The sequence below is a fragment of the Emydura macquarii genome, unplaced genomic scaffold, assembly GCF_026122565.2.
Source record: "Emydura macquarii macquarii isolate MOO-44397 ecotype Brisbane River unplaced genomic scaffold, CSIRO-AGI_Emac_v2 contig_1253, whole genome shotgun sequence".
NCBI classification, from domain to species: Eukaryota; Metazoa; Chordata; order Testudines; family Chelidae; genus Emydura; species Emydura macquarii.
In genome coordinates, this window is record NW_027131390.1 from 74320867 (window position 1) to 74334109 (window position 13243).

The 13243-nt window shown below is 46.6% G+C and overlaps 1 protein-coding gene across 1 annotated transcript in view; it reads right to left on the bottom strand.

The window, feature by feature from the left end:
* RAPGEF4 (Rap guanine nucleotide exchange factor 4) overlaps positions 1-13243 on the bottom strand; it is a 205741-nt gene that overhangs the window by 65279 nt on the left and 127219 nt on the right. The window contains exons 7-9 of the mRNA XM_067549231.1: positions 10631-10684; positions 9916-10022; positions 8325-8446 (exon numbers count right to left, since the gene is read on the bottom strand). Of these exons, the coding sequence (XP_067405332.1) occupies positions 8325-8446; positions 9916-10022; positions 10631-10684 (283 nt within the window). The remainder of the gene's footprint in view (positions 1-8324; positions 8447-9915; positions 10023-10630; positions 10685-13243) is intronic.

Sequence of the window (13243 nt, forward strand, 5' to 3'; positions counted from 1 at the left end):
AGTTCATTCAAGTGAAAGTGTCCACACTGGATCAATAAATGTACTAACAATAAAAAATGGTTGCTTACCTGTAGTAATTGTTGTTCTTCGAGATGCATTGCTCATGTTCATTCCATTCTAGGTGTGCGTGCACCAACATGCATGGTTACCGGAACTTTTTTCCCTTTAGCAGTACCCATAAGGTTGGCTCTGGCACCGTCTGGCGTTGTGCGCCCATGCTGCAGTATAAGAGGGGCAGCCGGCCCTACACTCTCTCAGTTCCTTCTTGCTGTCAACTCCAATGACGAGGACAGAGGGCAGGTCATGGAATAAACATGAGCAACACACCTCAAAGAACAACAGTTACTACAGGTAAGCAACTGTTTTTTCTTCTTCGAGTGCTTGTTCATGTCAATTCCATTCTAGGTGACTCACCAGCAGTGCCATCGGAGGTGGGCTTGGAGTTCATGGATGCGCTGTTTGCAGAACTGCTCTGCCAAAGCTGGTGTCGCCTCGAGCTTGCTGCACTATCGTATAGTGGGACGTAAAGGTGTGCACCGATGATGAGGTAGCCACTTTACATATATCCTGTACCGGAACTAGTGCCAGAAAAGCTGATGATGAGGCTTGAGCTTATGTGGAATGAGCTCTGATAGACTGAGCGATACTCCTGCCCATTTGTAGCACAGTCCGATACAGGTCAATATCCATGTGGAGATCCTCTGCAAGGAAACCGGAGAAGCTTTCATTCTGTCCGCTTGGGCGACAAAGAGCTGGGAAGTCCTGCAAAAAGGCTTAGTCCTTTCGATATAGAAGGACTAACATCCAGGGTGAGCCATCTATGCTCCTTGGTCAAATTGTGCGGCTTAGGGTAAAATACTGGCAGGAGAATATCCTGGTTAATGTGAAATTGGGAAACAACTTTAGGCAGGAACACTGGGTGTGGCTGTAGTTGGACCTTTTCTTTGTAGAAGACGGTATGTGGTGGCTCTGAGGTCAAGGTCCGCAACTCAGAAACTCTGCATGCTGAGGTGATAGCCCCTAAAAAAGCTACCTTCCACGACAGGAGCACCAGAGAGCAGGTTGCTAAAGGTTCAAAGGGGGCCCCCATCAGTTGTGCCAACACTAGATTTAGATCTTGGGGGGGGGGGGAGGAGGAGGGTCCCGTACTTGGGGGAAGAGCGTCTCCAAACCTTTAAGAAACCTGCCTGTCATAGAATCATAGAATATTAGAGTTGGAAGGGACCTCAGGAGGTCATCTAGTCCAACCCCCTGCTCAAAGCAGGACTAACCTCAGCTATATCATCCCAACCAGGGCTTTGTCAAGCCTCAGCTTAAAAACCTCTAAGGATGGAGATTCCACCACCTCCCTAGGTAACCTATTCCAGTGCTTCACCACCCTCCTAGTAAAAAACTTTTTCCTAATGTCCAACCTAGACCTCCCGCCCTGCAACTTGAGACCGTTGCTCCTTGTTCTGTCATCTGCCACCACCGAGAACAGCCTAGCCCCATCCTCCCTGGAACCCCCTTTCAGGTAGTTAAAGGCCGCTATCAAATCCCCCCTCACTCTTCTCTTTTGCAGACTAAACAAGCCCAGTGCCCTCAGCCTCTCCTCATAAGTCCTGTGCTCCAGCCCCCTAATCATTTTTGTTGCCCTCCGCTGCACTCTCTCCAACTTGTCCACATCCTTTTTGTAGTGGGGGGCCCAAAACTGGACACAATATTCTAAATGCGGCCTCACCAATGCCGAATAGAGGGGAATAATCACTTCCCGTGACCTGCTGGCAATGCCCCTCCTAATGCAGCCCAATATGCCATTAGCCTTCTTGACAACCAGGGCACACTGCTGACTCATATCCAGCTTTTTATCCACCGTTACCCCCAGGTCCCTTTCTGCAGAGCTGCTGCCCAGTTCGTTGGTCCCCAGTCTATAGCTGTGCATGGGATTCTTCCTTCCTAAGTGGAGGACTCTGCACTTATCTTTGTTGAACCTCATTAGATTTCTTTTGGCCCAATCCTCCAGTTTGTTTAGGTCACTCTGTATCCTATCCCTACCTTGCAGGGTATCTACCACTCCCCCCAGCTTAGTGTCGTCCGCAAACTTGCTAAGGGTGCAATCTACCCCATCCTCCAGATCATTAATAAAGATGTTGAACAAAACCGGCCCCAGGACCGACCCCTCATGTAATGGGAGAAGATCGATCTCCCCTGAACCAAAGGGTGAAATGCTGAGATAGCTGCAAGATGGACTCTTATAGATGAAATTGTTAAACCCTGATGTTTAAGAGACAGCAGATAATCCAGGACTGTCTGTATTAAGGTTTGCCTTAGGTGAAGTCCATGCTCGTGAGCCCACAGGGAGAATCTGTGCCACTTTGCCGAGTAGGACACTCTAGTCAAGGGTTTCCTGCTACCTCTTAAAACCTCTTGGACCTGTGAGACGCATTCTCGCTCGTCCTCGTTCAGCCAGACAGCCTTCATGCTGTTAAGTTCAGAGAGGTCAGGTCTGGGTGTAGCAGTCTGCCCTTGTCCTGTGACACTAAATCTGGCCGATTCGGGAGCTGAAGCAGGGGGGCGATCGAGAGCTCCAGAAGGGTGGAGAACCAAAGCTGCCTTGGCCACAGAGGTGCTATGAGGACAACATTTGCTTTGTCCTTTTTGATTTTCAACAGGACTCTGTGGATCAATGGAGTTGGCAGGAACATGTACATGAGAGGCCCTGTCCAAGACAGAAGAAAGGTGTCCGACAACGATCTTCTGTTGTACCCCTTCATGGAGCAAAACCGTTCACATTTCCTGTTTATGCTGGATGCGAAGAGGTCCATTTGGGGAGTCCCCAACCTCCAGAAAAGAGAACTTACCACCTGAGGGTGAAGCAACCACTCGTGCTGAGGTGAGAAGTCTCTGCTGAGTTTGTCTACAACTGTGGTCCTCACCCCTGGCAGGTGAGCAGCTGTGAGGTGGAACTTGTTGCAAATGGCCAAGTCCCACAGGCGAGTTGCCTCCTGACAAAATTTTGATTTTGCCAGTTGATATAAGCATCACAATGGTGTTGTCTGTCAGGACCTGAACCACCTCGCCCTTTATATATGGAAGAAATGCCCAGCACGCTAACCTTATCACTTTGAGTCCTTTGACATTTATTTGAAGCTTGTAATCCTCTCGGGACCAGTTCCCTTGAGTGCTGAGCTCTCTACTGATATGAGCTCCCCAGGCCTGGTCCGAGGCATCGGACACAAAGGTTATTGAGGGACTCAGGCCCCCAAGGGCATCCCCTGCATAACATATTGAAGGTTGGTCCATCAGTTCAGGGAAGATAATGTCTTGGAGGGGATTGCTCAGAACTCAGTGAAGACCATGCCTGCTTGGGGAATAAACTGATGCTAACCATGACTGCAGGGGCCTGAGTCATAGCTGTACTACATCATAGCCGTACTACATAAGTGCATGCTATATGTCCTAGCAGCTGGAGGCACACTCTATCTGTTATGAGGGGTGACACTTGGATGTCTCTGATAAGGGTCAGCATAGAGCGGAACGGAGATTGTGGTAGGAATGCCATGGCCCGTGTGGAGTCCAGTAGTGCCCCTGTACACTCTATCCGTTGGACCCGTGACAATGTTGATTTTTGTTCATTTAATCAACAGGCCTAATCAGCGGCACATGCTGATGACCAGTTCCAACACGTGTTGTACCTGGGAACGGGACCTGCCTCTGATCAGCCAACCATCCAGGTAAGGGAAAATTTGAATCCCTTTACATCTCAAATACACGGTCACCACCACTATGCATTTTGTAAAGACCCTTGGGGCTGAAAAGAGGCCAAAGGGGTGCGCTGTGACCTGGTAATAGCCCTGGCCCACGACAAACCTGAAGAACGTCCTGTGCGCAGGGAAGATCGAGATATGGAAATAGGCATCCCTCAGGTCGAAGGCAGCATACCAATCTCCGGGATCCAGGGAGGGGATAATGGAGGCTAGGGAGACAATATGGAACTTCAATTTCTTTAGGTATTTGTTGAGAAGTCACAGGTCAACTATAGGCCTCAGCCCGCCCTTTGCCTTGGGAATGAGAAAATAGTGTGAATACAAGCCTTTCCCCCGAAAGCCTGCAGGAACTTTCTCCACCGCCCCTGAAGCTAGCAGAGCGTGCACTTCCTGGAAAAGGAGATACTCGTGAGAGGGGTCACTGAAGAGGGACGGGGAAGGGAGGTGGTTGGGTGCAGTTGAGGAAATTGAAGGGTATATCTTCTGCAATGATGCTGAGGACCCAACAGTCTGATGTTATGCAGTGCCATCCTTGGGAAAAATGGACAAGACAGTTTAGGAAAGGTCTGGAATATGGATCCTGGAAGGAGACTGCTATGCTGTCCTTGGACGTGGCATCAAATCTGCTTCCTGTGGCCACTGGCGTGGCATGAAGACCCGTGTTGTGAGGTCGAGGGGGTTAGAGGCTGATGACGATGATTAAACCCTCTATCCTCGTCCCTCCTTCTGTAGGAGGAGGATCGCGCCGGCCCTTGGAACCGAGGCTGCTGTGGGGGAGGCCGAAATTGCCTTCTTGACGACTGAGGGGGGTAAAGGCCTAAGGATCACAAGGTGGCCCTTGGGTCTTTCAAGCCACACAGTTTCGCATCCATCTGGTCTGAGAAGAGGCCAGTTCCATCGAAGGGCAGGTCCTGGATGGAGTTTTTCACTTCTTGTGACAGCCTCGAGGACTGCAGCCACAATGACCTGTGCATAGATATGGCAGAGGCCATTGATCTCGCCACCGAATCTGCCACATCCAGGGATGCCTGAAGGGCTGCCCTTGCCACTGCCTTACCCTGATCCAGAATGGTGGTGAAATCCTGGGCATGTTTCTGAGGGAGGAGCTCTGTGAACTTGAACAATGAGTTCCAAATATTAAAGTTGTATCTCCCCAGGAGAGCCGTAGGTTGGCTATCCGGAATTGTAGGCTTGCAGTAGAATAAACCTTACAGCTGAATAAGTCTTACCATTTTGCCTTCTTATTTTTTGGGATGGAATTTGGTTGTCCCTATCTGTCCCTCTCATTGGCTGCAGCCACTACGAGGGATCCTGGAGGATGGGTAAAGAGGTATTCAAACCCCTTCGCGGGTACGTAATACTTCTTTTCAGCCCTTTTCAATGTTGGGGGCAACGATGATGGGGTTTGCCACAGGGCCTTCACCACCTTTAATACCCCATCATGAATAGGCAGCGCAGCCCAGGCCGCCGCCAACACGTCAAACAGGGTGTCCGAGGTATCCTGGAGCTCCTCAATCTCCATGCCCGGTTGGAGGCCATTCTCCTCAGGAGGTCTTGGTGCGCCCTGAAACCTTCCAAGGGTGCCAATGGTTCTGCCACCACCGCCTCATCTGGGGAGGATGAGGATGAAGGCAAGACCAACGGTGGATGGCGTGGGTCTTTCCCTTGGATCTGGCCTGAGGTAGAAGCATGAGGCTCTGAGTCACTTTCGGATTTCGAGTCCTGCGACCCCTCACTGGTCGGTGGAACCCCGGACTGTTTCGCTGAGGAGCAAAATGAACAAGGCCCCAGTTCCATGGGGAACCCCTACAGGTTCCAATAAGCTGGCCATTCCAATGAGCTGGCCATTGCCCTTGGGGCCAGGCAGGTGCTGAAAGCACTTCCCTTCCTTTGTGATCTCTACAGCTGAATCAGTGCTGGTTTGGCTCAGGGCTACACACCCTCCCAGATGCTGGGGAATGGGAGTATGATCCTGATGACCAAGGCGGAACTGCTGAGTTTTCCAACTGACCTCTCCCCGGTGCCAGGGAGCGATTGTGCAGGGAAGGAGACTGGCGCCTGGAACTCGCCAGTCATTGCTGATTCAAGGAATGCCTTTCTGGAGACCGGTGCGGAGATCGGGATCAACCCCGGGAATCCCCCAACTAGTGCTGAGATGCTGGTGACCGGTATCAGAGGTAGAGGAATGGCAGTGCCAGGAGCCTGACCGGTACCTGTCTGATCTTTGCGCTGAAGAGGGAGATCTTGATTGGGACTTCGAACAGTGATGCCAGGGATGCAGGGATCTCCTCTGTGCCAGTGACTGCGGTACCAAGGACCTCGGCGAACCCCGTGGGGCTGGTGAGCAACGCGGCCACTGTGGCAGGCCCATTTCTAGCTTTCCTCTAGAGGCCGGTACCTTACCTTTGTCCAGTACAGAGGACACCAGTGTCAGAGGCACAGGCAAGGCCGTAAGGTCCCTTGCCACCTGAAATGCCTTGGGTGTTGACAGCATGGCTAGGTGAACCGAGCTCCTCACATGGGCCGGAGTCTGTGGCGGATCCCTCGGCGGGGAACTGGCCACTTATGGCCCTGGTGAGGGTAACTGGCCCAACACAGATCCTGCACCCTGAGTTCCTTTCTTGTTCCTCTTGGGCGCCGGTGAGTGGCCCCTCTCGACCTGGTTCTTTTTCTTGAGCCCCGTCTCTGGGGATGCTGAGCAGTGCTGGGAAGGTGCCGGTGGTGTGCTCTGAACCGAAGCTGTTGTACTCGGTGCTGCAGCAGTTCGTGAGGGCTCCAAGGCTGGTCTCAACGCTGCCTCCATGAGTAGCTCCTTCAGGTGAATATCCCGGTCTTTTCTTGTCCTGGGCTTGAACTCATTACAAATGGCACAGTTGTCCTTTCTGTGCACTTCCCCCAGACACTTAAGGCAGCTGTCATGGGAGTCACTCAGGGGAAATGGCTTGCTACAGGCCACACGGTGTGAACCGCAGGGATTGAGGCATATCCTAATCATGGGCAAGTGCCCTTAACTAACTAACTACACTAAAACTATTTACACTAATCATCTAAGATTAACTACTCTAAACTTATTAACAGAACAAAGAAGAGAGTAACAGCTTATCTCCAACACAATGCCTTGCAGACGCAAGTGAGAAGGGAGTTCCAGCAACTGTCACTGGCGGAAAGAAGGAACTGAGAGGGCATAGGGCCAGCTGCCCCTCTTATACTGCGGCATGATCGCACGACATGAGAGGGTGCCGGAGCCAGCCCTACAGGTACTGCTAAAGGCACGCGCACACCTAGAATGTAATCGATATGAGCAAGCACTCGAAGAAGAACTATCTTTAAACAAAGCTGTTCCAAGCAAGACCCTCTGATATGATTTCCTTACCTCGTCAGCGTGGACAAGGACTAAAGGTAATATATTGCGAAGTATCTAAACTCCTTCTAAAATACTCTAACAACGACAAGATATCCCCTGATGCTACTGTGTATAAAGCAGGGCCAAATTCATTGACAAAGACTCTAGTGGAAGGCCTTTGAGAGCAGAATGTCTGCCAAGATAAGATTACAGCAGGGCAAAACATCCACCCAAAATCTCCCCAGGCAATTCCACCCCAAATGTGGGAAATGCTGATTTAACAGGGGGCGCAGCCAAGGTGGCTAGGTGGTGTGCTGATCCAATGCAAACACTGCAGGTTCAGTAGAGCCCTTGTCAGACGTTAGAGCTGTCATCCCCCTCAGGGAAGGGCAGTGGAGAAAACACTATGCCCTCCCACAGGGATGAATCCTCTCTGGGGTGCAAGGGGCAGAGGTGGTAGATGGAAGTGCAGTTTGGAAGTTCAGTGATTGACTGGCATATGCGACTGCTATTATGAGCTCAATTACACACACGAAACCTCAGACACTGAACCTGTACTAAAAGAGTTTGTGACGCTAAAGATGGGGACGGGGATAACCTATCAATGGTATATATAAAATAACCTATCAATATATAAAACCTATCAAAATATAAAATAACCTATCAATAGTATATATAAAAGCTGAGAAAAAAACCTGAGATACACCCAAACCAAAATCTCAGATCTGAACAATGGGATGTTTGAGATCCAGATCTGAATTTTATAACCTGGTCCTTATAGCAGGCCAACACAAAACCATGGATCTAAACACCCGGAAACATCTGGATCCAGGTCCAAATGTTCTAGCTCAGGCCCCCCTCTATTCAAAATCCATTACTTTAAAGTCATTGTGCCAGCATATCTCATGTGGGTTTTTTTTTCAATTGGTATACAAAGCTTGCTATATAATCACACTATCAATGAACCGTGAACACACACTAATAAACATAATTAGAATTGCTGCCGCCGTTAGATTGCAATTTCATTTACTTTATATCATTCTCCTGAGTTACAAAGATATATTGGTGGAACGCTGCAGTCAATACTGCTGCATTTGTGCTGATGAATTAGGACGCACTTTGCTGTGTTCCTAATGGGCTCACAATCCCTTCTCTTTTCATGAAGGAGACCCATAAAGACTTTGATAGGAGGCATTTCCCACATTTTAGCTGGCATCTGATGAAGTTTATCTTACCATGGTTAAGAACACCTTCCTCTAGCAATACTTGCCACATGCCAACAGCCTGTGTTCGTGAATGAACGCAAGGACTTTGTTGCATCATCCAGTCCACCAGTTCTGTTCCTACACAGCATTGCCTGAGGGTCAAAAAATCATTTTAAAACAGGTCAGTAAAAGGAGCACCTGCCAAGAGTAGCAGTATCAACAAACTGCATCAGATGGACTAGTCAGACCCCATTAAAAAAAATAAAACACACTGAAGCATTCACTATCATTTGTTTGAAAAACCTGTCAAAAAGAAGAAATCCCAGCAGCATGACCAAAGCTAGAAAAGCCCATAAATAACCACGTAGAAAACAGGGATGTGTCTGGTCCATCTGGACAAGCCTCACTGTTCTACAATTCATGTACAGCTTCTAGATATGAAGGTGACTGGGGATACTGAAATCTTTGTATTCAGGTAAGAAAGTGACTTGTTTTTGAAAACTTGCTGTAGGTGTAAATCCCAGTTCAATCACAAGAAAAAAGAATCTCTCTCATCCTAGAGAACTGGCCATGTGACGTAAATAGCAGACAGTTTGACACAGTCCTATAGCACTGGCACTCTTTATTCAAGAGACTGAAGAATGGAACAGCAGGTGTTCGTTGCTTAAGATAAATTTGCAGAATTGAATGGAAGAGTTTCCACAGCACCGGCCTGAATGTACTATGTATGCTGCTAGGGTATTACTCCTGTTCTCCTATAAGTATTCTAAAATAAGGAACAATAATCTTAGAAACTCCTATTGCAACAACCATTCAGATAAAAACAAGTGTTCCAAACATCTCACCGGTTTATAATACATCAAATTAATGTCTAAGTCAATTTTAGACTGAAATCTAATGGAAAAATCAATGCCTCTCTCTGAAAAGTAGATCAGTAACACACTGATTAACTATCAAGAGTGGAAGTACTTAGAGACTGTAAACCAGTTTCTGTATTCTCAGAATCATGTATTAATCATTTGGATTAAATGTTAAATAGTAAAGCTACTCAGTGTTTCTTAATTCAGCAAGACAATAGGATGAAAAATCATTTATAGTCCTGAACTTTTAATGCCTATCTTGCTAATGTCACAAATGTCCAATTTCAGCAAGACAGTGCTGCCACCAAAAGGAAGATCAGAAAGACTGACTGTAAACTGAAAAATTTAATTTCAAAGAGAACTGAGAATGTATATGCTGTGAGAAGTGCATTTCACTATGTGAACTTTCAGAACTCCACATTGAGCAATATGGTGCAGCTCTCTTTGGGATGAATATAGCAGCATAGTGTTTTAATAAGATTTCCATTCATTATTTAGTGATACACCAAAATACTTGGATCTATATTTTTAACCTGATGGGTAAAATATTCCAACTAACTATAATATTAACTTTTATGGGGGTTTTATATGTATGCTCCTTTCACATTCATGGACTCAATTTCCAGTCAAATTACCTAGAAAGGATTTACCAAGCACATTAAACACTGCGTAACACCCAGATACAAATAGCATCACAGAATAATTTCAGGCCTTTTGACAGCTGCAAGCATGATATCATCATGCAATCAGCTCACACACACCTGTAAGTCTTCAGATGATATTTACGATCTCTTATCATATGAGGTGCTCGGGAGAGAATTGCATTGCGTAAAATCTTTCCAGCTCTGAGGATCTTTTCTGATGGCACCTTGGTGAAGATGAATAATAAAGGGAACAAAATTAACAGATGTTAAACATTTTTTTAATATTTGACACTTGCTAAAAGACAAAATACAATCCAAACCCATATAAGATAAAAGCCCCTCCCCGCACAAATGTTTGATTTTGAAAAGCACTGTAATATACTGAGGACTGTGGGTCTAAGACCCTGTCTATACTTACCTCCGAGATTTGGCGGCAATCGACGGGAGTTATGTAAGCTACGCAAAAAACTTGCGTAACTCCCGTTGACTTCTCTGCTCTTCTGCGTGCCGTCTTCACTGCACTGCGCCAACGGGAACCGCGTTCCCGTCGACACAGCGCTACACCACTTGTAAAGGTGGTCTTAGTACGTCGATTTCTGGATCGACTGAGCAGGTCTTCACTGACCGCTCAGTCGATCCAGAAAAATCAATCTGACAGCGGCAACTTTGCCGCCGTCAATGTAGCCATAGCCTAAGATACTCAAAGGTCTAAAGCAAAGCATCAACACTGTATTAGCTGAATATCATGTCCCCATATTGGAAAAATTACTACCATCAGTTATTTCAGTTTGCACAGCAGCCTAGCTCCCAAGTACATCTATGTCCCCATTACCTGTGTAATAGTTTTAGCAGGACGGAGTGGGATGTGAGGTTCAATGAGAGGTGTCTGAAAAATAAAATTTAAATGAAACAAATAATAAAAAAAAAATGTTTAAAAGAAAAAAATTAATCATGAGCTTAAAATGATTAATGTACTAAAACTAAAAGGATGAACAACATAAGGAACAATGCTTAGGGCCAAGCTCTGCCCATTCATGTGTGTGGAAGATTCCTAGTGAAGTATGCAAACCATATACAGGCACCCAAAAAAACTTGGCCCTTACTGTTTAGTGCTTTAAAACAAATTACACGAAACGTGAAGATGTATAAACAGTTATTTAGTATCCACATCATAACAGATCAAAAGCCAAGCCACAGGGTAGTTAGGCACAAACTCTAACTACTGGGATGGTTCTAGGTTTAGGTGCTGGGTCCCTAAGAGGGTGTAAAATTGTCTCCGGGAGGTTCCAGCTACACATAACTACCTCTGCCACTCAGCCTTCAGCACTGGTTATGAAGAAATAAACAAAGGGGGCTTCTGAGTTTCAAGGGCTATCTCAGAAGAGTGGGTGCATAACTGGTTGGAAAATCATTCCCAGAGAGTAACCATCAGTGGTTCACAGTGAAGCTGGAAGGCATATTGAATGGGGTCCTGCAGGGATCCGCCTTGGGTCCGGTTCTGTTCAATATCTTCATCAGTGATTTAGATAATGGCATAGAGTGTACACTTCTAAAGTTTGCAGACTATACCAGGCTGGGAGGGGTTACAAGTGCATTGGAGGATAGGATTAAAATTCAAAATGAACTGGACAAACTGGAGAAATTGTCTGAAGTAAACAGGATGAAATTCAATAAGGACAAATGCAAAGTACTCCACTGAGGAAGGAACAATCAACTGCACACATACAAAATGGGAAATGACTGCGTAGGAAGGAGTACTGCAAAAAGGGATCTGGGGGTCATGGTGGATCACAAACTAAATATCAGTCAACAGTGTAACACTGTTGCAAAAAAGGCAAACATCCTTCTGAGATGTATTAGCAGGAGTGTCGTAAGCAAGACACAAGAAGTGATTCTTCTGCTCTACTCCACAGTGATATTGCCTCAGCTGGTGTATTGTGTGCAGTTCTGGGCATCACAGTTCAGGAAAGATGTGGACAAACTGGAGAAGGTCCAGAGGAGAGCAACAAAAATGATGAAAGTTCTAGGAAACATGGCCTATGAGAGAAGATTGGAAGAACTGGGTTTGTTTAGCCTGGAGCAGAGAAGACAGAGGGGACATGGTAACAGTTTTCAAGTACATAAAAAGTTGTTACAAGGAGGAGGGAGAAAAATTGTTCTTCTTAACCTCTGAGGATAGAATAAGAAGCAATGGGCTTAAAATGCAGCAAGGGAGGTTTAGGTTGGACATTAGGAAAAACTTCCTAACTGGCAGGGTGGTTAAGCACTGGAATAAATTGCCTAGAGAGGTTGTGGAATCTCCATCATTAGAGGATTTTAAGAGCAGGTTAGACAAACACCTGTCAGGGATGGTCTATACTTAGTCCTGCTTTGAGTGCAGAGGACTGGACTAGAAGACCTCTCAAAGTCCCTTCCAGTACTATAATTCTATGATTCTTCTCTCAGCTCCTTTCTCTGATTAACCGATATGAGACAGGATGAGAAAATGATGTACTCCCACAGGAGGGGCTTTGCCGTTCAGGGAGCAGAGAGTGTCCAGCAGATCTTATTTTAGCTGACCAACAAGCTTCTCTGCTCTACAGAAACATACAAATATGTCACATGTATAAACAGATTCATATGGTAAAAAGTGAGGTAGAAGCGAGAAGAGAAGTTGGCAAGGTAATAAGAGAAGAGAAAAGAGGAGAGCAAAATCCTGAAATAGAAAGAGGAAAGTGGGGAGAAAGAGAGAGAGAAGTGGAGGAGAGAAATGGAAGAAAGCCCTGAAGAGAATGAGAGAGAAAGGAGAAGAAGAGATAAGAATAAAAAATGGGAAGCAAACCTCAGAAAAACACAGACACAAAATTGGGAATGCAGCCAGGACAGAAAACGATGGGAGATGAAGAGAAAGATGAGGAAAAAAGTAAGTGAGACCCAGTAAACCCCTCCAAGTGGCAGGAAAATCCTTCGCTCTGTAAAGACAAGTAGTTAAATGACTCAAGCTGAATACATTCCTAGTATCAATCATCTGAAGTCATATGAGGGATGAATTTGGGGGGTTTAAGGGCTGGGTTGTACCACAAGGACATGGTTCACGGAAGGAACAACGTGCTGCTGATCCAGGGAGACAATTCCATTCCTGCTCCCCACTTGCTCCACAAAAGCTAATACTTTGCTGCTGGCCTGTACCATCACCAAATTTTTAATCTCCTTCCTCTCATACCAGCTCAGCTCCTTTGGCCAGCAGACCGAGGCAAAGAGAGATAAAGACCTACCTGCCCTATGTGCAGGCTCTCCTACAAGTCAGGTGGGTGACAGGAAGCACTAGGAGGTCCAGGAAAGACTGTGGGAAAGGCCTAAAGGAAGGTCCAGGGAATGTAGCAAGCAGTCTCAGTTGCTGGATCTTCTCTACTTTCTACAGAGTGCCTGGCCTTGGAGCCAGAGTAGAGAGAGGGTCTGATTTCCA